This window comes from Astyanax mexicanus, chromosome 8 (genome assembly GCF_023375975.1).
Source record: "Astyanax mexicanus isolate ESR-SI-001 chromosome 8, AstMex3_surface, whole genome shotgun sequence".
Taxonomy (NCBI): domain Eukaryota; kingdom Metazoa; phylum Chordata; class Actinopteri; order Characiformes; family Acestrorhamphidae; genus Astyanax; species Astyanax mexicanus.
Genome location: NC_064415.1, coordinates 11741194 through 11768478, shown reverse-complemented (window position 1 = coordinate 11768478; position 27285 = coordinate 11741194). Strand labels below are relative to the sequence as shown.

Here is a 27285-nt window from a genome sequence, read left to right as displayed (position 1 = left end):
ATGGAGAAAGCAGCGAGAGCAAATCCAACTCATATACCGCATACATTTTTTATAAGCTCGTCCTCATTCACCTCATTCATTTTCAAAAAGCAGACGAGCAGACGATTGTCCTGAATCTAAACCTGCCTGGAAAACTGAGCTGCAATTCATTCAGTCCTGTTCACTGATGCAGGCAGGAAGCTGCAGGCACTGAGCTTATTCCGTGTAAAGACAGCGCCCCGTGGTGGCCATGTGAGGTACTATGGGCACTAAAGAACCCAACTAAAGTCCTCCATGAAATATTTCATAACGCTCGAGGCCGACTGAGCTGAAATGAAGGCAAAGTTTGATGCTAATCTCACAATCTCAGCTTCTACATTTTAGCGAGAGTGTAATGATTCGGGGCAGTCAGGCATGGCTGGCCAGATTGACGAGGATAAAGAACGCTCCCCTGAAACGTGGCCTAGGTAAACACAGGATATTGGCTTTGAAAGCATAGAGGGTAGAAAAATGAAGGCAGAAGTTCTGGAGCGCGTTCCAACTACATATGAGCAGAACGTAAACGTCATTAAATCAGCGCCAGAACGTATCAATCAAGTGGGAAAATCTACCCAAAGATTACTTTTTAATCTTTGTTGTATAAAACATGCAGATAAAATCGGCCCGACATTCTCCAGCTCCTTTTTCTGTAAATCAACTTTATGTTTCTTTTTGCTGGAGGCAGAATTTATTGTTATTTTTATTAGAAGGTTATAATAATTCTCTATGCAGCACTTTGGTGAAATGCATGTTGTTTTAAAAGTGTGTTATATATAAATCTCTTTACACACTAGTGTTTCTCTTTTTCTTTTACAGAAACTTCACAACCTATACACACTTGATGTTTAAAACTTTAAAAAAGCAAAATTAGTGTTTAAAACTAAAGATTTTTTTTATTTCAGGGTATTTTCGAAGAAGTAAAGCTTTAATTTTGAGACATTAATAATACAAAAAAAAACAATAATGTTTTTTTGGAAAAAACTCGTTTGATGTGATTTAGTGGTTATTCACACTCACACGCTCACATTTTATGTATACCGTTTTTAAAATAACCTTTTAAAATAAGCCTAAAATAAAAAGGTTATTTAAAGAACAATATACATAAAATGTAGAATATATCAAATATATTCTACATTGTATGTACATTGTTCTTTAAATAACCTTTTAAAACAAGACTATATAAGGGTTCTACTTTAATGGAACATATATGAGTAGTATATAAAAGGAAAATATAATCTATGAACCTAGACTAGAGGCTTAATCCCTGTCTGAGACACTGACCCTAACCTTTTTACTGTAGACAAGACTGAGCTTAGTAATTACAACTTAATAAAGAGTACTCTCAGCACTACATTACTTTTTTAATGGTTATTGGGGTGATTTTTCATAAGAAAGTTTTTTTTTCATATTGTCTTTTTCAACCAATAACAGTTCTACCATGTTATCGCTAATAGCAGGCTTGAAGGTTTATTAATTTATTTATCTAAATGTGTATATATGTGTGTATTTTACTTCAACAAATTTTTACTTTAAACATGATAATTAATGGTTCTTAGCTTGACCTTATTTTGACATTAATGAAGTCGAATCCAGACAGCTATGGCCTAAATAGCACTAGTTATTTTTATATTGTTAAAAATATTTTTCTGTACCATTGTAGAAATCAATCTGATTTGTCAGGAAAACAAATGTTGTTTACTCAATATAACAAACATTATTTTCTATATATCCAATTTTTCAGATAGTTTTGATATAATAAATATTTAACTCTTGAGTATAATTAACAACTTTTATTTGTTGAAATAATAATTCATCATAATCATAATTATGCATTAATCAGCTCACTGGTGCCCAATTTTAAGTTATAGTATGACAGGAGCATCTGTAAGGAATTAAATATTAAACATTTAGATACAATATTGTAGACAGCACATTCTTAAAAAAAAAAATCTGAATCAGGTTTATGTGTATTATTGTGTAAATGTAGTCCACACTGCGGTTTAGTAACTGAGTGCACTGAAGATGCGCTCCCCTACATGAGCTGCGTCTACTTATACTTTACATTGCTTTTCCAGGTATTGTGTTGAATAATTCAGGCTTCCTACCAGAACTCGACTCCCATTTCAGGGATTTGTGTGTCATCCTTTCACAGGGGCCATGCTAATCTTCTCTGTATCAATACAATTTTAGTATGTGTGCTGCCATAACTAGGTAGTTTCATGTAGTCTTATCACAGAGCAAAATGAGTTAGATTGTCCTCGGATTCCATTTATTTCAGAAGTACGGGGTTAATCTACAGTTACAGTAGATACAGAATTCACCAGCATAAACAGGTGACATTGTAAACCTGTTTAAGCTGAATTGACTTAAGTAATCTAAAGAAACTGGTTGCCTTAAATTTGTTAAGTAATGTTTACTAAAAACTTGAGTTAATGAAACGTAAACTTGTACTTAATATGACTAAATTGTAACAATTTAACCAATTTGTTTTTCTTATACGAATTGCTTTGCAAGATCATTCTACTTCATTAGAATAATTTATGGTCCAGTAATCAAGTTGATTTGTATCTATGTCTTATTTTTGACATAGATTTGAAATACTCTGGAGGTAAGAAAATGCTATAGAATAACAGTATAGAGCACACAGCCGACACAGAGTTAGCAGCTCAGAAAATGATGCTTACTCTTACAGCCTACAACATCAAGGCCAGGCAGTTAATCCTAATATCAGAATATGACCTACAAGTCTTACCTACTGTATCCTGGGGAAAGACTACACACTGACAGTGAGTGTCAGAAACTGGGGGATGCAACCAGTATACTAATAGATGGTGCCAGAAGTTAACTGAAAAGAAGCTACCAATGCCAACCAATCAAACTCAATAATTATGGTAAAAGGTCTTTCAACTCAAATATCTCTGTTTGAATGTAACTATGGCCATAAACGTTCACCTTAATTAAAACACTTTTTTACATAAAACAGATTTAATTTACAGTATTTAATTTAAACTAAATGTGGGTTTACAGTGTGTACAAAATGCATTCATTCCAGTAGTACTGCTGCGATGATTGGTCAATATAATCGATTGTTTAAATTTGTTGACTACAAATTTCATTGTCGACTAATCGTTAATTTGTAACATTACCACATTACACAAACTGCCGGAACAAAAGCACAATGTGAAATGGCTGAATAGCTCACTTACACAGTTTACACTTAACTTAGTCTGTGTTTCCTAAAGAGCCCAAACACAACTTTACTTAATAAATATAATATACTTTCCACGTTTAAACAACATCTAGACATTTTAATGGCTTTTAAATTTTATGTTTAGCTGTTTCTATGGTTTTTAGAGATGGAGAACATGGCAGAAATAATCGATGACTAATCAACTAATTGATCTTAAAAAATAATCAGGTTAGTCGTCTACCAAAATAATTATTAGTTGCAGCACTAACCAGAAGCAAATTGAACTTCTTAGAACAAGGATTTACCTGCAAGTCCAAAAAGACTTATAGCAAACTCATAGCAAAGTTTGGGTCTGGACAAATAGAATCAGTATGTATAAAGGAGAGGAATGGTGTTAATGAACTTCACAAAAAAAAACAACAACTGTGCAAATAAATCTTTGTGGATTCCAGTGTTAAAACGTAATTTTAGCAACTGATCAGTCATGGTGTAGGTGATACTAAACAATTCTCTACTCCACTTAATAATTCCAGATCAGTAACAGGAATCCATAACAACCTGTTTGACAACAGACGTAAAAACTTGACAAACATAATGAACTAATGGTTAAGGTTTGGAGAACATGAACTGGTTGATTTGTATTCAGAAAAATATTCATTTTAAAAAGTAGCTCTATTTTTATTCCATTTTTATTATTTTATTCATTATATTTTGACAGTTGCAGATTTACTTGAATATTTTTCTAGACTTTCTATTACAGTTACAATTATGATTTTCAGTAATGTTCCTTGTCACATATAAAACCTTTTTTAATGTAATGATTGAATAGAAATCCTTAAGATTTAGTGGTGTAATGCCTTGCAGACAATTGACAAAAATCCTGGCCTGTTAAGGGGTTAAATAAAAAAAGCTGTGATATATAATATGTATAAAGGTGGCAGATAAAGATGCCCCCTGAGCTCCAGGCCTCTGTACAACTACAGTATGCTGCCAGTATTTGCACCAGTACACTAAAAGTACACTGACTTTCATCAGAGAGGTTACATGTCTGCAGGGTAGTCCTGGTAAAAGGCCGCGTGCCACACTGGCTGTGGTAATCTGTATTCATATGACAGCACGCATCAGATAAAAGTGTTCCAATTAGCAATCTGGTCCTCCAATTTCTATTCATCGCACTGACACTTGCTCGCTTCCTCTCCCACATGAAATGTCTGCCAACCAAAACCGCAGGAATCGGTCCCGGCGAGCCTAAGAGGAACCCCGCGGCGAACAAAGTGTGAAAACAAGTGTTTTCATCTAATCAGATGCCCCCGCCCCCTCTCACACACCACCCCAGCCACCAGCCGCCTTGTAGCGGCCTCGGACGAGGCGGCGCTCCTTCACCCCGCCACAAACGAAATGAAGGGAAGCGGTGGCAAGCAGATGAAACATCACGGGTGTCTTTGAACAGGCGGAGTCCTGCTGAGGAGGCTTTGCCAGTGCCTGAAGCTTTGTTGGGTGAAAAAAAAACACACATCTCAGTGAAGCCTGTCAAAGACTGGATTTGTAAAGGGCTTTCAGGAGCCATCACCCCCACTGAGCTCTGAGATATTTCGGGCGAGGCGAGATAAAGTGAGCCACTCCAGACGCTCGCAGCGGGGAACGGTAGAGAGAGCGCTGAACCCGAGCGAGGACACCCGTTTAGAGTGGTTCTCGAGTGCGCCACGTCCCCCCTGGCTGCACAAAATGTCAAGTCAGGAATCTGCTGGTAATATTTTTTGAGTACTGTAAACTCTGCTTTGGTAATGCAGATTGAATTCAACTCCCTCGTCATGAACACACATCACACAGCAGAATGAGCATAACAGATTACCAGGGGTTTTCTTTTTATAAGCAAGGGTTAATCTACAGTTACAGTAGATACAGGAATCACCAGCAAAAGAAGAAAGTGCAAGTTAGATTTTGGCACAACTGTTTTTTTGTCTTCTTCTATCAGTTTCTGTGTGATAATCTGAACCATTCATTCAGTTAATCTACCACTTTTTTCAGTTTTGGTCCATTGGTCTTTCTTCACCTTTCACACATGAAGAACCATTACAGCTAGAAGAACATTTTCTGAACGTTACAGTGAACATTCTTATAAAATTTAATCTGTCCATTGTCTTCAAAATTGAAGTAATATATATAATATAGTATATATGAAATTTAAGTATTTTCTAGAATTTTGAAAAGTTTGTCTAGTCTTGTGAAATTATTTCAGATTAGACTTTTTTCTGCATTTTTGGTTGTTTCAGTGCAACACTAAGTATGTACTTAACTGTTAAGTTAAGTCAATATTACACATTATTTAGATACTGTATGTGAGAATATGGAATACTGAGTTCTGTATCTAGTACTTAAGTCTTTGTCTTAATAATACTAGTAAAAGTGAATCGCACAAGTTAACCTTGCCCACATGTATTGTTTGTATGTCTTTCACTACTGTTTGCAATTTCTCTCCTGTGTGTTAATAAAGTAAAATCACAACAAATGGCTAATGTTCCAATATGACAATGCAATGTTCCAGATAAAGCATTAAGTGAAATTCCAGCACGTTTTAAAATCGACTGAGGGATTGTGGGACTGCAGGGAGAAATGTGTGTGAATCAGGTTCTTTAAATCATTTTTAAACTTTTGGGAAAACACTGTGTATGTGTCCAACCTTGGAGGAGCTACAATAAACAGATAAACACTACACAGTCACTTCTTACTTACTTACTTACGTTTATTTATGTATGTATTTATTTTTTTATTATTTTATTCATTTAATAAAAACACCTGCTTACTATTGTGTATTAATAAATACAAATTAATTACATCAAATTAATTACATGCTCTGTGATTACTTAATCTAAATTAATACTATTATAACCTGAATGAAACAAAATACATTAACAGTCTTTTCCACTTACAAACTACCTTTCTAACACTGTATGTGCCAAAACAAAATCAGGCAACATACTGTAATTACCAATGTTTAAATTCTATTTACTATAGGCTGTCAAAAACCGTCAATTTCACCGCAATTTAAAATCGAACAAGCAACTTTTTTTTTTATATAGTTTTATTTACCACAAGTGGACCCATTTACCTCACTTTTTGAGCTCTCTCAACCAAATACTGAGACAAACAAGCCTGTCTACATTCTCAAGGCAGAGATATGACAGACCGTATAATATATTGTATATGTCAAATTACTTTTGTTAATTTTACTATATAATTGAAAGTTTTTTTTTACTTTGCGAAAAAAATATTTTAAAAAATCGCCAACGCTCCCCTCATGTTGTAAACCACTTAAGCTCATCATCACAAAATGTGGATCTTGTCAGAGTGTCCCAGAACCTTTTATCAGTACAGCAGTACAGTATGTTCTTTGCTAAAAATGTTATACAGAGGTACTATAGAACTGGATCATTCAAACCCTGGAACTGGAGATTCTGGGCATCTGATTCTTGTTGCCACAGGAAGCCAATGAAGTGATCTCAGCGTGGGAGAACGTTGGGAAATTACGGACAGACGAGCAGCGGTGTTCTGGATGCTCCATAGAGGAGAAATTGGGTGCGGATGAGGGAAGAGCTGCAGGGAGAGGAGAGCTGGAGCTGAGTCTGGAAGAAGAATTGGAACTGCCTCTGCAGTGAGGTAAGGTTGTATTTGTAATTGTAAAGGTTTGAGGAATAAAGGTATTGACACGCAATTAACATCAAGCCGTGCATATGCTGTAAAAGCCATGGTGACATATGATGAGTATTTTTTCCATGCACTACACCCTTAAGAAATTCTATGAATTAAACATTTATTTTCATAAAGAAGAACAATTTAAGAACCAGGGCCTTAAAAAAGCCCAAAAAGCCAATGAGTCACTTTCAGGAGCTTAGTAAACTCCAGCATGGTACCAATATAGGATGCAACATTATAACCCTGTGCAACAACTACAGTTGTGAAATTTGCTCACTACAAAATATTCCCCAGCCAACTGTCAGTGATATTGTAACAAAGTGGAAGGGACTGGGAATGAAAGCAAATTGCTTTGACAATGCAAAACAATACAGCATCTGAAACGCAATGCAGATGCTTTCTTTATCCCATTTTCTCCCGAATTTACAAGACCAATTACCCAACCCACTCATTAGGACTCCCCTTATCACTAGTGATGCTCCAACACCAGGAGGGTGAAGACTAGCACATGCCTCCTCCGATACATGTGAAGTCAGCCACCATCTCTGGAGTGATATGAGGAGAGAGTGTCATCTACCCACACAGAGAAAGCAAGGCCGATTGTGCTCTCTTACCCTGTGTATACAATAGAAATTGACAACATGACAGGTGACCGTTCATTTCCTATTAAACACGAAAGAGATGACAAGCAACAGAGCGACACAGAGTTAAAACTTTATGCAAATGAATTATGACGTGGTAAAGCGACATTCTATCCCGATTGGCTTCTAGCTTTTCTTTGGACCTATCACATACAAGGTAGTCCAAGGTCCTCAAGCTTCTACTCTTAGACTCTCTCGAGAGCCATAGCTGCAGAATAAAGTGGGCAAGCGATTCCTCATATTTATACCATATTTTCCAGGTGAGCATTACAAAATTAAGGTTTACATTTCAAAGTTATAAAATAGCATTTCATGGCTTGAACTGACCTGTGGTTATTGTCAAACTCAAATACTCTGTAGCTCAGGATTTCCTAAAGAATGCTTCAGAGCTTTAAAGCTTCAGAGCTCAGATGATTGTATGTCCTCCTCATGCTGTTCATTCTCAAAACCAAACATTTAACCTTCAGCAGAGAATCAATTACATTCCCTCAATATTTACATGACAATCAAAAGGGAAGCACTTCACCCCACGAGCAGTCGGTGTAAGGGTAAGAAAATCAGCTTATTCTTGGCTACAGAGCTACAGAGGCCAGAAAGGGCCAGAGGAATTTAATATTTGCTGTGCAGACATCTCATATCTTTATATGCATTGTCAGCAGGTTCAGTCAGCTTTGGTTTGACGGTGCAGCTCATGAATAAGAGACTGATTTAGCTTAGGGATTGGATATTTGACTGCCATTATAATGAATGAAAAGTTCTCTCCGTTTTTAATATGTTCCTTCATTTAATACGTTTCTGCTCTGCCAACTTTCTTGTGTGGAGTCAGGTGAAAAGTCGAGTCACCACAGAAATCACCATACATCCTTCCAAATGGCCAAATTTTACTGCTTTTTATTTTTTTTATTTAGGGGCAAACCATTCATAGCTTTATTTTCGGAACATTGATATTCAGTACCAGTCAAAGATTTGGACACACCTCTTCTCATTCAATGTGTTTTCTTTGTTTTTATGATTTTTTTATTAGATTGTAAATTTAATACTGAAGACTATATTAAAGCTAAACAGGAACACATGCTGAATTATTTTGTTAACCAAAAATGTTAAACAAACCAGAATATGTTTTATATTTTAGATTCTTCTAAGCAGCACATTTATCTTTGAGGACAGATCTGCACACTCTTGGTATTTTAATCTCAGTGTCTTCATGAGGGAGAGTCACCTGGAATAGTTTTCTCAGCATCTTGAAGGAAGGAGTTCCTGGAGGTGCTGAACAATAGTTGCTGCTTTTCCTTCACGCTGTGAAGCTCCAGCTCATCCCAATTAAATCACCTCAAATCACCATCAGATTTAGGTCATCTACAATGTAAAACATAAATAAAGAAAAGCATTTAATGAGTATTTATGAGTGGTGTCAATTGATTAAAATTGTAACTGGTTAATCACAGCAATATACTGTGGTTAATCCAACTTTTTCTTCTTCTAAAGACTAAAGCTTGCAAATATTAAAATGTAAAGAAATAAATCAATTGTAGAAATCTAATTATAGACTGTATATCACTGGTGTCAAACTATATTAATCATATCAATATTTTGTGATCAATCATAAAAAAGACATTAAAAAAATCTAAATGCTGGTTCTTGTATACCTGTATTTTGGGGGGATACAAAATAATAGTGGAGTGTGGTATGCATATCTCAGTGTAGTTTTGAGCTAATAAATGCAATAGATAGCTTTTGCATCAAACACAATGAACTTAACATTACAGATGCTGTGTTTACATCCCTAAATAAAATGGCATGTATAATTTAATAGTTTTTGCCATTATTTTTTTCTTGTTTAAGTTTGTGTTTTTTTGTCCATTGGAAATTTGTTTTAATTTGTTTTAATGTACTCATGGTGTACAATGGATCCCAGAATTCTTGTTTTTGCTTTTTTATTTGTTTTGTTTTTTTATTTATGTACACTTCTGCTCCCTTTCTTGATTTGTACATTTCCTTATTCAATAAAAAATATCAAATACTTTCGTTTTAAAGCTCTAGATATGAGCCTTTAAATGCCAGCATTTAAAATATTTTTTCCCTTTTCCCTTTTAAAAAATGTTTTTCTTTTTCTTAATGTATTTTTTATTTTTGTAATTGTATTGTCTCTATATTTCTTTTTTATTTTTATTCCTGAATTTTATTTTGTAATTTTGTTCATGTTTAGCCCTTCTGGGACACCGTAGGTACTGGGTTCAAAACCTGCGATCTGTAGATCATGTGTACTGCGGACTTTAATTGCTGTGTGGTTTATAGATCAGCGAAAAGGCAGCGGGTTTGGATCTGCGCAGGCGCAGCCTCTGCGGCAGAAGCGTAACTAACGTAACCTAACGCCTCCCGGTAGGAAGCGGGTTAGCCGATGCCGCTGAAGGAACGGGGCTGAGCGGGTTTAATTCGGCGCTGAAGAGAAGCTGAGACTGTTTGGGGCGCAGAGGAGGCTTTAATACATATCTGAACACATAGAGACAAAAGGCGCGGGGGTGAATTGTTTTTAAAAAGTGATAAAATCGCTGTTTTATGGCCGGGAAAAGGAAAGGAGCCATGTAGCGCTAGCTAGCTTAGCTAACTAGCACAGGTCTGGTTTACAGCTGGAGCTGTTCAGCGGTCAGTTTAACTATGTTATGTGAGTATACAGATATTTATTACAGTTATTTCGCTGGTTAAAATGTGGATATACCTTAGGTAGCTGACTAAAGCCGGTAAAAGTGTGCTAATCTGACGGATTTATCCTAGTTTAGCTATCTACCTAGCTAGCGGCTGTACCCGTTAGCCCAGACTGTCACCCACAGGTAAACAAACCCAGCCTGGTCTCTGACAGCCCGCCCCGCTCTAACGTTATCTTACCCCAAACTGGATAAAACCCTGGATCTGGTCGGCCTGAATTCTGGGTCGGCCGGGGCTCTGACCCCCCAGAAGAAGATGAAGAAACGCAAGGAGCTGAACGCGTTGATCGGGCTCGGCGACAGCAAGAGGAAGAAGACCAAGAAGTGCTCCGGCCACCGGCTACTGCGGACCGAGCCGCCCGGCTCAGAGTCAGAGTCCAGCTCCGAGGACGAGGAGTTCAGCGGCCTGAGCAGCGGTGGAGTTTTCAGAAAGTGAGCAGCCATGTGTTTACCTGTGTTAAAACATACCATTTAAATCTTAGCTAGATAACCTCTTTACAGGATTTTTGTAAATATTGTGCCTGAGATTATAGCCCTAAATCTTGAGGATTTCTATTCAAGCATTACATAAAAAGGTTTCATGTTTGACATGGAACGTTACTGAAAATCATTACATTACATTACATTTGGCAGACGCTTTTGTCCAAAGCGACTTACAATAGTCAAGTACAAAAGTAATAGAAGTTAAAGGTAACAACATCTTTAGACAGGGCCTAAAGGAGGCCAAAGGGAAATAATGGGATAGAGAAGTGAGGGGGGGGGGGAGGGAAATGAGGTTAGAAGTAGTTAGTGTGTTAGAAGTGTTAGGAGAGTAGGTGCTCTTTGAAGAGCTCTGTCTTCAGGAGTTTCTTAAAGATAGCGAGAGATTCTCCTTACTGTCATTGCAATAGAAAGTATAGAAAAATATTCAAGTAAATTTGCAAATGTCAAAATATAATGATTAAAATGAGCTATTTCCTGAATACAAATCAACCAGTTCATTGCCTCCAAACCTGTCGTTTCATTACGGTTGTCTAGTTTTCACGTTTATTGTCAAACATGCAGAATTTGGGTTTGATTCCTTTTACTAATCTGAAATTATTAAGTAGAGTAGAGAGTAAACAGGCAGCTTCTCCAAGTGTCCTGTAGAAGATTTCAAAGCCCTCAAATTTTACTGCAGAGAAGAAGGGTTTTGTATTATCTACACCTGTAGCAAGTATACAGGTCAAGGCATGTTAATAGGTTGAATTCGTGTATGATTAATTTAGTTAGGGCTGTACATTATATCGTTTCAGCATTGTTATTGCACTGTTCCTAAGCGTAGAGCAAATAAAAGCATACAGTATTCCACAATTTGCTTTATACTAAAAGGAACAACAAACAGTTCTCGTTTTCTGTTATGTAGCTTACATACCAGGGGCAGATTGTATCTGCCCAATAGATTTTATTTTATTCTTAATATTCAGAAGCCTGGTGAAGATTCCTGTATTTATTTTTTATTTTGCCATATATTAGGGTACTATATTGACTATAACTACTCCATAAGATGTGCAACACAATACAGGGCTTACAGCTTTATATATTGCGATACTATGCGCAAGAAGATATATTGAGATATATTGCGATACAATAAGCAAGAATATATATTGTGTTTCTATAAGCAAGGCAGTATATTGCTATACTATAAGTAAGATGATATACTACAAAACTATAAGCAAGAAGATATTTTGTGATACCATATGCAAGGCAACATATTGCAATTATATAAGCAGGGCTATATATTGCGATTATATAAGCAAGGTGGTGTTTTGTGATTATATAAGCAAGGCGATACATTGCGATTACATAAGCAAGGCGATATATTGCAATACTATAGGTAAAGGCAAGATATTGCAATACTTTAAGCCAGACCATATGTTGCAATATGTTGCAGTACTAAAAGCAAGGCAATTTATTGTGATACTTAAACAAGGTGATATATTGCAATACTATAAGAAAGGCACCTTAATGAACAAATAGTTTTAATCTTTTGAGATCCCACAATTTCTCTCTGGGATCAAGAAAGTATCTATCTATCTATCTATAAACAGTGAGGTTTGGAGGGAAATGCTTGAATTATAGAGTAGTTTACAGATAGTTCTATATTTTGGTGATTTTATTGAAACTAGGGATTGCAGTGTCTTTTTGAGTTGTAAATTAAGTTTTATTGGGACTAAATTGGACTGCATATCTTTTTTTCCTTATTTTCTTCAGAAGTTACACTCAGTGCTGCACCATCTGCTACCCGCTGTGTGTGTTCATAATTTTGGCTGCTTGTGTCATGGCCTGTGCTGGACTGATATGGATGCAGATAGCACTAAAAGAAGATTTGGATTCCCTCAAGGAGAAACTTCGCACTAGTAAGTTCACACTTAATGTTCTGATGATACAACCTTACCTTTACAGACTGCCCACAATATTTAATTTACCCTGGGTTCATCTTTGACACACACTGTAATGCTTATTTATATTTTTAATAACTAAATTATCTGTAATTTAGTTGTTAAGTGTTGTAAAACTTAAGGAGGGGAAAGGTGCTGTTCCAGATCTTTACAGCAGTAACTTTCAAATGTGGGAATAACTTGACCAAAGTCCATTCTTATGATGTACTTGTCATTGTAATCATTCCATGGATTTTATGTTTTGTATTACCAGTGGAATCAAGCCAAAAGGCGTCTTCACATGACATACCAAAGCTTAGTGAGGAGCTGAAGGCCAAGCAGCGGATTTTGGAGGACATAGAGAGTGGAGACAAGGGCCTGAATAAACTGTGGTCAAATCTTACAGAAATCAACAGAAAAGTAGGTTTCTCCCATCATCTGATTTAGGTTCAACTTGATAACATGTTTATATGCACACTATTGATTCAGTACTTGTCTAACTGACAAAATAACTAAACTAAACTCATTCAGACATCATGGTTTGATTATCATGTTCTGACTGAGGACCTCACAGGTTTTACATTGGAATTAAAAGCTTTTTATTTGTGCAGTTTGTGGTTATTTGCTCAGTAAAACTCATTTAAGAATAAATGGTAATAATATTTGAAAAGAAAGTAGTGTTTTTAGCTCACTGTATTCATCAAAACATCTCCAAAGCATTCATCATGGGAGTCTAGTATTATTTATAGTATCATATTAACACCTGGGTTGGTTAGTTATATGTAATACTTAAACCTCTGCACAGTACTGTAAGCCAGTCCACTGTGTCTTTTTCACTGTTACTTAGTGTATTAATAACATACTTTGTTTTTGTCTGTATTTGTGTTAACTAGGGGGGTGCCATATCATATTGTTAATATAATATTACAAAATGTTTTGACACAATAGGAAAACCCCTTATGACGATATTGTATGTATATATGTATATTGTATTTGTTTGGTTATTTACCGTATTTACTTTGTCTTGTTTGTTTGCAGTTTATATATATGCACTAAATATTATGTACTTTAGCTTTGAGGTAGATTGTTCTTATACATTATATTTTGTTAAACTATTTGTTTATAAAACGTCTTGGTAAGTTACTGTTTATAAAATAGGCAAATGTTTATAGATTTTGCTGGTTATACTGAATGTATTAAACTATATATTTTATTTATACTAAATACGCCATTTCGTTATAGTACCGATTTCTTGAAATTAGCTTTTTAAAAATGTTATTGCAAAAATACCCTTAAATATTGTGTTGTTATTTTGGGCCATATTGTCTACCCCTAGTATTAAATGATTAAAACGTCTTTGCTGAAGATATTTTTATATTTCAGCTGCTTGGAGCACAGGCACTTAAAGAGCTAAGGCCTCATTTTGTTTACACACACTTTTTGTTATGGTATTATTAATATTATTTGCTGTCTGTATTCAGCATCATGGTAGCCATGTATTCTAGTGATGCTGATTTAAAAACACCACATTATGTACACTAGTATAATAGTCTTTATTTTTCTTTATTAAATACGTCTCTTAAGTACAGGCTTGTGTATAATTTTATTTTCATTAGTTTGATGAGTTGCAATAGAAACAAGCCTCAGGAGTGCAACAACATTGCACCATTTCATGATAAAACATAGGGTCGTTTAGTGTTCATTAAGCTACTCTAAATTAATGTACTGCAGTTAGATATGCACTGGAAAGGGAACACTAGAATGATGCAGGAGTATGATATTCAACATTTACATCTCCACCAGTGCCAATATATACATTTATAAAATTATAGAATATTGTTCTGAACCAGGGTCACTATTACAGAGTGATATGCAGAGTGACGAATGGAGTTAGCGCAGGTAGTTTAGTGCAGTAGTCAAGCACCACCTAAACGTTCTGCTTTTCAGGAGTTCAATAAATGTTGAGAGATGGAGGGAAGATACCTAAACATACAACTTGAAAAAATGTGGGTATCATCCAATAGGGGTGTGCCATATCGTATCGTACGTGATAATATCGCCAAAAATGTTGAATATCGTGAACAATATTATACCCTGAAATATCGTGCCATATCACCCACTTCATTTAGCTAAAGAAAAATTCACACTGTTCTCATTTCCCATTATATATCTGTCCAGTATCATTTTATTTTACTTTGATCCTGGATATATAGAGATATTTGGAGTGCATTATTAGAATCATGACGTTCTGGATCATTGACTTCTGTACAAATCTGATCATTTTTTTTTGTAATATCTCAGTTAGCCATATCCTATTGCATGCAAAAAATAAAATTCTAAATAATTTTTCTTATTCAGTGTTTTGTCAAAACGCCAAAAGTATCGCTATCGTGAAAATACTATGAAATATCGCAATATTATTTTAGAGCCATATCGCCCACTCCAATCATCCAACATACTAACCTTACTAATTCTCTTGTTGTTGAAGGCAATCAGATCTTCACAGCTGTACTTTAGAAGTCCAGTAAAAACATGAACAAGCAGATGTATCTATACTTTCAATACAATCAATGCTTTTTCTGGTAAAATACCATCCTATTTTCTACTCCTAGTGTTTGGTGAACCATGATTTACTGATCTAGTGAGGTTTATTAAATGTATAATTTCTACCACTGTTTATCTGTCTAGATTAGCTATCGTCTTTCATAGTGAGGATGGATTAAATGCTTTGTGTGTGTGTGTTTCCCCTCCTTACTTTGTGTAAACATTAGTGTGAAAATCAGTGGATTGCCTGAAGGTTGATTCATGCTGTGTTTTGTCTCTGTCTGGGTAGATTAGTACACTGGACTCTGCTGTTAACCACCTGAAGGCAAACATTAAATCAGCATCAGATTTGATTACTCTGCCAACAACAGTTGAAGAGCTGCAGAAGGTAATATTGCATGAAGATCTTGGTCAACAGAAAATAATAATGGTGTTCTAGGCTTAGATAAATGTTTTTCGTAGGCTGGGAATAACAGTTATGATTCATATTTTTCTTTGTGCTCCTAAAAAATGTATTTGTATTGTTTGTGTTTGCCCTGCAGAGTGTTGCCACCATCGGAAGCACACTGACTAGTGTTCAACATGATGTTCAGATGATTCAGACCTTTATAGAGGACCAGAAGAAAGGAGAGAACCAACAAAAGGGTCAGACGGTAAATGACCTGAAACATTCACGAAACTTCTCTCCAGATATTTGCTGCCATATCAACACCATTCCAACTCCAAATAGTTTGTTCTGATTTGGGCTCACATACTGATTTAAATATGTGCTGTAGTTCAGATATATGGCTATTTTTTCTAGTTTGCACTCATTTATTTGTCTTTTTTTCATCTCTTCATCTATTACAATATATTATACAAGATTAGTGCTGGGCGATATAACGATATCGATTTGTTTCGCGATAATTTTTCCCTCGATGACGATGATAAGCCTGTGCAATAGAATTCGATAAACATTCATTTCCATTTCCGTCTAAGTGGCGCGGCAAACAACGAAAACACAACGTGTAATCAATCCAGAAGACGCTGGAGCAAATTAATAAATAGTTAAGAAAATTGTAATAGTTATTCTCATGCATGCAACAAAAAACCCTAAAGAATAGTGGAGTATGGCCCGACACACGCAAACAACCATAGTGTTTGTACTTTGGGAATAAACGGCCGCACTGTTCAGCACGTTTTAAATAAATTTTAAGTAAATTTTAAGCACTAAATGTAATTAATTCAATTTATATTAGGACCTCGGGGCAGGTGCTGCAAAAATGTGTATGTGGGGCGCGGATTAAAGGAAGAGGTTTTTTTGCGGAGCGGTAACAGGACAAAAACACCTTAAGAATGATGTCTAAATGACTTTCCTCTAATCTAATATAATTTAACATGGTTTAAGGATATAAAATAATTTCTAAACAAACGAACTTTTTAATATTGAGCTTATGGCCCAAGTGCAAAAACACAAAATCATTTATCATTTAGATTATCTGCCTGAACGCGAGCCCGAACCCGAGCTTGAACGCCAGCCTGACTCAGGCGCTGCATGAACTCGGGCCGGTCGAGAACACCGCTTTCCTCTCAGATTAGGCGGAAGAAAATGGTCTTTTTTTTAATGTAACAAATCACACTGTGATTTTTGTGATATTTCCCCAATTACAGCTCAGCTGCGCGTTTAAAGCTCAACGCATGAATTAATCGGTGCGCTGTGCGCCGCGCGTGCTCTCGGGGGATTTGACGCGTCTGTCAAGCAAGTTAATGGACCGTTTTGGGGGCAGAGATTAAGAAGTACAGCAGGTACATCTCAGATTTGTAGTTTAATGCTCTACTAAATTACTGGCTTTAAAACTGGCTCATGATATGGTCGGTTCTGGCTGGATTTTTTCCTGCCTACAGGCTGCATTTGACGGAAAGCAGCTCCTCAGTCAGACAACAGTGTCAGCATACAAATCGTGTGCGTTTCCTACAGGACAAACCATTTAAAAGTGCAGATAAACTCATTAAAAAATCACACAGTGTCTGTCTGGCTTAAAATACTTTTAATAAGGTACAGCTTTTAAATTAATAAATCAACATTCATTAAAAATCCGTGAGAAGTTCTGTATGCTAAATGACAAGCTAAGCTAATAAGCTAATAACATTTAATAATAACAGAAAAATAGATATGAATTTGGAAAATAACCAACTAAAGTGAGCTCAAAATACAATAATAAATATAATCTAACGAATTTCAAAATATAAATTAGAAATATTGAACTTCAATATTAAATTCAACTTCAACTACAAAAAACGCAAGGACCGATAGAACATAACGAACAGAAAAAAATAAATTTGAAATTGGAAAAAAAGTTCAAAATGCTAAAAGAAATAAAACCTAACGAATTTCAGAATATAAAATCTAAATATTGCACTGCAGCAGTACAAAAGCCTAAGTGCTTAAACAAACAAACCAAAAAACAGCCTATCACAAATCATTTTTTGAGCCCGACCCAGCTGAGGAAAAGGTGGGAAATCTTTTTTTTTCCGGCTGGGTCTTGGAAAACTTTGTGGTGAATTAAAGGGGCCGAGTTGCAATTTTTGTTTTACTTTAATCAGTTTTTAATCCGTCTTTTTAAAAACAAATATTCCAATATTGGCTGCCAATCAGTGCCCAATATTCTGAGCTCAAAAAACGCTATTCGGGCCAGCCCTACTAATCTAATATAATTTAACATGGTTTAAGAATATAAAATAATTTCTAAACAAACGAAATATTTAATATTGAGCTTATAGCCCAAGTTTTTTTTTCAGTCATGGAAAATTGGAAAAAATTGGAAAAAAGCCCGAGTTCATGCAGCGCCTGAGTCAGGCTGACGTTCAAGCTCGGGTTCTGGCTGGCGTTCATGATTAATTTGTTTTTTTTAAAAACTAATATTGGAATATTCGCTACCAATTACTGCCAAATATCCGGAGCTCAAAAAATGCTATTCGGGCCAGCCCTAATAATTATGGAGATACAGAAAAAAATATTGTGATAAAACTTCCATCACTCCCTTATTCTCTCACTAATAAAAACAAACCTTTAAGTGTGACACAAAGTGATTTGATTTATATCGTGATACATATCGATATCGACTGATATGGAAAACTATATCGTGATAAGATTTTTTCCCATATCGCCCAGCTCTATACAAGATATTTCAATTCAATTTCATTCACTTCCATTCAGTTTCCCAGAACATCTGCCAAACTTCAGGGCAGATAACGGAGCTCTCATCCACAGCATATAGTAACCCACATTCCTCAACTTGTCTTTTTTTCACCTCTTGATCACTCCCAGTCATTTTCATGAATGCCCAAGCACTAGAGTGTCCGACAAGATGCCAGTTTTAAATTGTCAGAAAGCCAAAAACTGAAGGAAAAAAAAAGAAGGAGATACAAGATTTTTGCACTGCAGATATACACAATTATGTATTACTCAGTCCTCAGTGTTTCAAATAAGATAAGAGAAGATAAGATAATCCTTTATTAATCCCACAATGGGGAAATTTACAAATAGTGTGTGCAATTTTAAATAAGTATTAAGAATGAGAGCTGTGTATTTACAGGAACCTTGGGTAATGTTTAGTTTCAGTATATAGTGACATATATTCTGTCATTCCACATATTGCAGCATATTGTAAGCAATGTGATAGGATGTTTAAAACTGTTTAAAATGTACATAAAAGAATTGTTTATCCAATCTGACCAATCAGAACAGTGATATTAGAAGACAGCACTGTTTATTAAAAATCAGTGCTGTGTTTATGAGAATCTACACAGTATTGTAAAACATAATATTGCCAAACTTCCACATGTCAATAATCATACACCCCTATTGCAAAGAGCCCCAAGAGTGAATATTTTTTTTATTATTTTTCAAAATGACTTATGAATTCTTTTGTGTAACTCTTGTCATTTGTATGTAGGACCCTCCACAGTCTATGGACCCTGATGATAGCAGCAGACGCCTTGGTGAAGGGACAGAAAACAGTAGTAATTCTGGTATAAATTTATTTATGTCCTTTATTTCTATCCATTTCTAAGCTTGTGTGAAGTGTGTGCATGTATGTGAACTATTATTTGTGTTATTTTGCAGGATCCACACAGTCATCAGGCTCGAACCCCACACGTCATCCACGGTTTCTAAATAAGAACCGAGCCAAGAGAGAGAATGCACCTACACAACAGCGTCTAACGCTCCCAGGAGTCAAATCTGTTGAAGGTGGTTCATTTTAGCTTTGGATTCAGTTTATTTTTAATTATAGTGATGTATTAATATATAATTTCTATTTTTGAAACCCTGTCTGGGTGAAGTATAAAGCAGGGCTGCAGGATTTATCCCTTTTTTTTTAAACGCATTAAGAGCTGTTAGGACTGAGCAGGTCAAATTACATTTACTGATGTGCAGTATTACTGTAATAAGATTGATGGGAATGCAGCATTAGGGGTCTAGTATTACAGCTCTGATGTGCTTCCTGCTTTACTGCATGTAGTTGCAAGTGATTAAACCCCTATGCTGTTTACAAAGGACACGTGAGAGAGATTAGTTTGGAAGTATGTTACCATACAGAAGGAATTAAACTAAAAAATGTATTTATTATTTTTTATTACACTTTTTTCCTTATTACTTTTTCTTTTAAAGTACCTCAGACAGAGACACTATTTATTAGTGCTTTGCGATATGACCTCAAATCAGTACCATGATTAATTTAACATTTTATCTTGTTTAAAATTATTGAATGATTATTTTACCATTAAGCTGCTGGAGTTGCTCAGTTGGCTTGGGATTTTGAGTTCTCCTTCATGTTGATTCCATATCACAGACTGGAAAGGGTGGAATTAAGTAACTACACATATAGCAAAGTGTTTTTGAGGAAAAAGTACATAAACATCATTACATTATATTACATTACATTACATTACATTACATTTGGCAGACGCTTTTGTCCAAAGCGACTTACAATAGTGAAGTACAAAGTAATAGAAGGTAAAAACATCTAAAGGAGGTCAAAGGGAAATAATGGGATAGAGGAATAGAGAAGGGGAAGAAGTAAATGAGGTTAGAAGTAGTTAGTTTGTTAGAGGTGTTAAGAGAGAAAGTGCTCTTTTTGCAAAAAAAAGAACTGAAATGAGCAATATTATTTGGTCAAAAAACTGTTAAAGTTCAATGATTTTCTATTATTTAATACTAATGTATTGCTTTTTTATATCATAGCAGTTTCCACCAAGGTTAATGTACATTGGAATTCATATCCATATTGCGCAGCCTTACTATATATATTTTTCTCCTAATATGCAATTAGTGCTGGGCGGTATACTGGTTTTAATTTTCCCTGTAGTATACATTTTTCATATGTCCATACCACTAGAAGTTCTGCAGAGCGCTGTGTGGAACAGCATGACTAAAGCATACTGGTGCAGTTCTCATAGCTAGATTTGTAGCATAACAAACCGACTGTTATGTAACAGCCATTTTACACCTGTAAAATAGAAAAAAAAAACAGCAAACGGATGATTTTCTTTTGCGATTATTCACTTAGAAATGGAACAGATGGGTTAAAGGAAAGTTCTTGTGTGGAAAACAGACAGACACTTGTCCACCCAGACGACCCCAGGGTTGCTTCGGGGGTGCAGAATCATTTAGTTGGCACGAGATAAAACACCCTAAAATGCTGATATGTCTTCCTGGGGCGAAAATACTGCAAGAGCAGTAAAGCAGTTCTTGGATTGTTTGTATTTTTAATACTTTGCAGTTTGCACAACACAAATTGTTTATATTGTGCATTGGTTTTCTGCAAATGCAGTCTGATTCCGTCATATATTATGTAATCAAAACCTTAATTTAAAGCCTTTGTATTCTATATATTCCTGACAGTAGAATTAGCCACAAACCTATATAAAAGCCCTGTCATGCAAAATAATGTAAATACATAATAATAATAAAAATTCTGTGAAATACATTGAAAATACAACAGTCTTAAAAAAAATAATAATAATAATAAAAACGTACCGCCCAGCACTATATGCAATACATTTGAGTTTAAGATACTGTTGTGAATTTGATTCTTTTATGTTTCATACGGTGGCTTTTAATAAATTAGATGTATCTGTAGAAGTTTAGTCTTTTTAATCTTTTTTTCTCTTAGATTTGGAGAAGCTCCTGCAAGCTCAGCCGGACTTCTCGTCTGGAGGCGTGTCGTATGAAGATTTAAGGAAGATCTTTGGGCCGTCCACTCCAGGCGCCCACCTTCTTGAGCCTTATGATGTGGATCGAGACCACAGGTATACCCTGGCGGAGCTGCAGGCTGCGATTGCTCTGTGAGCTCAGCCCTTGTTTTGTTTTTTTGTCAGTGGATCAATGCAAACGGGTTGGGGCTGGGTTCCTGATCGTGGAACGGCCGTGTAGAACAATAACTTGATATACGAGAACACTTTTCCCTTGAGCCCCGAACAAACAGCTGGACGACACGCTGACTCAGTGGATATACTGTTCAGGGGGGCTCACAATGACTGCTGCACTTTCTAATTTCGTTTAATCAGTATTCGAGTGGTTAACTGGCAAACAGCAGACGGACCTTCTTTGCATGCCATGAGCACAGGGTACATGTCACCAGTTCAGCTGTTTACTTTACTTTTACTTTGGCGATCACAGGTATGATGTAAGCGTTTACAGTGCTCTAATAACTCTCTAATTGACCTCCAAACAACTGATTTTGAAGATTCTGAATGTTAATGGTTTGTTTTAGTAGATGTGAATGTGAAAGGAATAAATAGTTAATCAGAAGTTAATACTCATTGCAGTTCCTGCTGGCCACTTTGAGGCCTAACATAAAAATTAAGAAATGTATGCTAGATTTATTCTCACGAAACGTCACTTTTCCCACTGGTGATTATCTGAATGTTTGTAGTCATGTTTTTCTATGAGTACACAATCATGCTGAAATGTTCTCTAGGCTAGTAGTTTTTTTTTTTTTTTGTCTTTTTATCTCCCTTATTTATATCCTATCCTATTGAAATATAATCCCTTCTAATTATAATCTGAATTCACTATTTGAAGGGCTATAAAGATAATAAGCTTTCTCATTATTTAATGTACAGTTGATTTACTCATTCAGCAGATGTAGCATCTGCCCAGACCAAGATTAAGTGTCTAAAGGCCTATTCACACAAAGCAAATTTTTTTCGCATTAAATTTTTACCTAAATTTGCCTACTCCACATTTTTTTTTTTTTTTGTGAACTATAAAACTAAAAAAAAAACTAAGTTTGCCATATAAGCTTTTGTCTTTTGCTGCGAACAGGATGAGCTGTTCTGCTGCTGTCTATATGCTTGTTTTGTTTAGTCTACAAAAGGACTATAGCGAATAATTAATAACAAAAAAAAGTGAAATAAGTCAAATGTGAAAAACTGAATCATTTATACCACATAGTGATATTTAAGGTGCTGTGGTCAAATCACAATCAGCATGGACTGAGGTATCCTTTGTAAATATTGCAGTTGCGAGATTGCAAAATTAAAGCCTGTAAAAAGCCAAAGTTCGGTTATTCAGCTTTTGGCAAAATGTTTCCCTTTGTCTAATTACAGCCACACATTTTAAATTTAATGCACCCCGAGTCTGAAATCATGTTGGCGGAGCTCCGATTGTCCAGCTTTTTACTAAAACATCTGTACAGTGGAGAAAATAGAGCAGGCTCCGACTTAAAAATGTATTTGTCGTTGGCACCGTAAATATATTTGTGTTCTTTTTTTTAAGCTTGATGTTTTTTTTGTTTGTTTTTATAAAAGTTAGACTTTGTGTGAATAGGCCTTATGCCTTTATTGGACAAAAACAGCATGTTTATTGTTTAACCCTCTTGTTATGTTCATTTGTAAGGAACAGCAATAATGTTCCCAGGTCAAATTGACTCGTTTTTAACAAGGTTTAATATTCCAAACATATTTAACATGATCAATATTTTCACCCTTTGCATATCATAATTTACTGAGCCTAAAATGATTTGGAACAGTATGCGTGTAATAGGAGAGTGTAATAGGAGCGTGTAATAGGTTTCCTGCATCAAAAATGATTGGAAAAATATTTTTCTGTATTTATTTCAGTTTAGAAACAGGACCGTTTGATCTGCAACATAAAAGAAGGGTTAATCCATTAAATTGATCATTTATGCCTAAAGGCATGTGTTCTGGCTCACACTCTTTGTACCCCAGTTGTGTTTAAAGGACTAGAAGGATAATTCTACACAGTTTGTCCATTTACAAGGAAAATCTTAAAGTCCTGACAGGTAGTGAAAAAAACACTGATTTGGTTTGAGTGTATATTTTTTATATTGCTATATGCTAATGTTTCACAGACTGTCCAGTCACATTAGACTGTCTGATGTTCAGTGATGTAAATATATGAACCTGGTATTAGCCTGAGTGTCAGCCCAGTGGCAGCAGCACCGCTTTTGTCCTGCTAAACGTAAACTGCTTCATTGTTTCCCTCTTACTATTGTTTTCCTCCAGTCTCTCCATGACCCACTTAGTTTACTTGATTTTGCTTGATTTTCCAGTCGGTGACTTTTTGAAATTGAAGTTTTAGATCAGAGGCGAGGCCCAACAAATATCTGGCAGTTTTGCTATATGGACCAGTCGGCCATTGCTACAGCCAATGAGAGCGCCAGACACCATTACACAGACAAGACGAGACAAATTTATATAGTGTGAAAGGTACAACCATGTGACCACTCCAAAAGTTGTGTAGTGTGAACCTGATGTATGCTACTTTCCAGTTTTAAGCTGGAAATGCTTATCATTTTAAAACTAATATCAAAGAACAAACAATATCTTCAATGCTGGCTTTAACTGGCGTCACTTGGAGCTTCAGTCCAACTTGTTCTCCAGCCCACTCGTGATGCAGACCTGGCTGAATGTGTTTAATGTCAGACTGTTTGTAGCAGAAGCAATACACCATGTCAGCTGGCTGGTGCTTGGGCTAATTTTTAACTACTTTATGTATTAATAAAGATTGTTCTTATGAAGGTTTAGGTTGGATAACTGGATCATGCAAAATAATTCTCAGCATTGTACATTGTACTGAATTCAGGTTTGCTTTGCGTTTTGCTTTCGACATAACATGTATAAAGGCCTAATTTATCCCAAACTGTTTCTATTGTCTCTCTCTGTGTTGGATATTTGCAGTGCTACAGTATTTCTTTCTTTTCTTTTTTTTGTTTAACCATGTTATCAGCATGTGGTAATCTACGGCCACTGCTGGTCTTTGTTTACTGTTATTTGCTCAGTTCTGAATTCTTTGTTTGGTTTTTGAATTCTTTACTTACTGACTCATGTTTGTTTACAGTGAATTAGTAAGATTGCTGCATCTACGATGCAAATATTACCTTTTTTATTATCCAAAAACACCAGTGAACATAAACACCATGTTTTAAATTGGATTTTTTTTGGTAGCAGTATTGAGTGTTACCTTGGGGAAAAGCTTGGGAATGCTCATGGCAAGGTAATGTGAACTGTGGGAAAAGTGGGAATTAACCAATCCTCGATCCACAGTGTCATGTATATACTGTGAATACATCATAGAATGCATTACCACCCACGGTGGACAGCACAGTGGGTGGAAATGATCATGACTGGCAGTGTCTGTCTGAAATTGTCTGTGCAAACAGACAAGCAATCCTGGCAGAAATCGCATGCAGATTCAGTGCAGGAGATCCTATAAACACATTGCATAGGTCAGTGTCACATTCCTTATCTTTCATGGAAAACAATACTGGTTCCTGTCCTGTGTATTTATTGCTTTAGTTTATGTATTAGACTGATTCACAAACTTGGACTTTAAATTATCCATAATCCAAGTCCAGTACCATAATCTTTATCAGTTCATTACTAAGCTTTTTTATGCTTTTTATAAAATAGATATAAATATTTAAGAAAAAACAAATTAGAAACACCTAATACTGGCATGGCCTTTTTATGTTTCTAAATCATGGTGCTACAAAACCATTTACAGCCATTACAGCTTTTCACAACTTATTATAGGAGTGACTACAGATTATACATGAATATGGACAAAAGTTTCCGGACACCTCATTCATTGCTTCCTCTGAATCAAGAGTATTAAAATAGTTTATTATTGTTAATTGTTAACTATCCACATGGTTTTGTTGATGTAATCGCCTCTACTATATAGGGATGGCTTTCAACTAGATTTAGGAGCCCTGCTATGAGGATTTGATAGCATTCAGCAACAAAAGCATCCTAAAAGTACTGCATGGAGCTCCATCAGTCCAGAGAACACTGTTCTATCACTGTTTCACATCTCAAATGATGGGGGGCTTAATACCTCTCTAGAACACACCTAGCATTAGGAATGGAGACCTCAAGGTGTACGGCTGCCTGTACTTATTCTGGCAGCTCCTACAGCCAAGCAGCTTCCAAACGTATTGCTATGCTTTCCTTTGCCTTTCAAGAGACAATGGAAGCTTGGACAGTGTGTATGGAGATCCAGGGATGCTCATTTGTCAAGATCCCCCTCTCAGCCTCAGTAATGAAGTCCAAAGGAAAGGTGCCTGAGTACAGGCAGCCATCTGCCTTAAGGGCTTCACTTCTCTATGTCCCCAATTAAGGCTACGTTCACATTACAAGCCACATTGCTCAAATCAGAATTTTTGCTTGGATCAGATTTGGCTAACTTGAAGGTTCACATTCACAAATGTAAGTGACCTGGATCTGTGTGTAATGTGAACAAATCAGTCCCTGAAACGCCTCACGTGCACATTGATACGTGTATAAATGTCGCCTTCTTCACCAACAACAAAAAAAAACTCATATTTGAGAGACGACTTGAAGCTTTTAAAAGTTAAAATTGATGTGTTAGCAGCTCATATGTGGAGCATCTTTTGCTGGAGTGGAGAAAAACAGCAAACAACTGGTCTGAAGTACATGCTCAGGTTGAGAAGGTGAAATAAGGCCAGGCGGCTTGCTTTTGCTGTTTTTGTAGCTATAGCTGTAAGAGAAGCACGCAGTGCAGCGTAAAAGCAAAAAGACACATGAATTCTAATTTGACTGTTCACATTAATTTGGCATGTCCATGGATCAGATATGTATCCGATTTAGGGCCACATATGAATGTTACTCAAATCGGATTTGAAATGATCACACAGCTTTGAAAAAATCTGAGCCACGTTGTGCAAAAAATCAGATTTGAGTCACTTCAGCCTGGTAATGTGAACATAGCCTAAATGGTGCCAACAGTTTCATGTTAATCTGCATTCTACAAGTAACCTACATACTTGTAAGTGCAGTTTGTGTCAGTTAGCTTGGCATACCAGAAGATATATTAAAACCCACACTGTGTACACATAGTTCTGTGTAATAATGGAAGGCGTGTTACAGTGCTTTTCAAGTATTCAAGTTTGTTTCATTTTTTAAATGTGCAAGATAATAGTGGGTAAGATGACAGTAGACTCTTACTAAGTGATGCACCTTTGAAGGAATAATTACTGTATCAAAGTGTGATTGGGCTGAGCATGCTTCAGAAACACGGATAACATTTTAGAACACAGTTTTGGAAATATCAAAAGCACTAACCTCAGGAGAACACAGCACTATTTTTAAATATATTTTGAAATTTGTGTGCTCTTATGCAAAACAATAGACTGCACAAGAACTGTGGAGCATGCATGAAAGAATGGTGGAAAAACTGGTTTGACACTGCTGTGTATGGTGTCAACATAATTTCTTTCAACAAACAAAAAAAAAAAAAAAAAAGTGTTGAGCACTGTGTCAACCTAATGCATTGGAACTAAAGCAAACAAACCCATAGAATGTATTGTTTTAGACTGACAATGACAAAAAGTCATTGCAATATCAAACCTACTGCACTTTTCTGTTTGATCACAGCATACAACTTAACTATAAACTTTAACATTACTGTAAATGTAACATTTCACAACATTTTATAGGTATATGTTTGAGTAAAATGAACATTGTTGTTTTATTTTATAAACTACAGACAACATTTCAACCAAATTTCAAATAAAAATATTGTCATTTAGAACATTTTTTGCAGAAAATGAGAAATGGCTGAAATAACC

General features: G+C 35.8%; 1 protein-coding gene and 1 pseudogene across 1 annotated transcript; one reads left to right on the top strand and one right to left on the bottom strand.

Annotated features, from left to right (window-relative positions):
- Positions 1–2125: 2125 nt before the first annotated feature.
- LOC125804097 (U6 spliceosomal RNA) lies at positions 2126–2226 on the bottom strand (annotated as a pseudogene).
- Positions 2227–9898: 7672 nt separating this feature from the next.
- Positions 9899–24335, top strand: efcab14 (EF-hand calcium binding domain 14). The gene is made up of 8 exons (XM_007254595.4): positions 9899–10676; positions 12477–12622; positions 12918–13063; positions 15477–15575; positions 15730–15840; positions 19123–19198; positions 19293–19418; positions 21343–24335. Exons 1-8 carry the CDS (start codon positions 10501–10503, stop codon positions 21516–21518), a joined length of 1056 nt encoding a protein of 351 aa, XP_007254657.3. The 5' UTR covers positions 9899–10500; the 3' UTR covers positions 21519–24335.
- The last annotated feature ends 2950 nt before the right edge of the window (positions 24336–27285 follow it).

What these genes read in the sequence shown, in the direction of transcription:
- efcab14 (XM_007254595.4), top strand. Translation starts at nt 10,501, where the DNA reads ATGAAGAAACGCAAGGAGCTGAACGCGTTGATCGGGCTCGGCGACAGC. An exon ending in AGCGGTGGAGTTTTCAGAAA is followed by an intron (nt 10,677 to 12,476) that starts GTGAGCAGCCAT and finishes TATTTTCTTCAG; the next exon opens with AAGTTACACTCAGTGCTGCA. An exon ending in ACCAACAAAAGGGTCAGACG is followed by an intron (nt 15,841 to 19,122) that starts GTAAATGACCTG and finishes ATTTGTATGTAG; the next exon opens with GACCCTCCACAGTCTATGGA.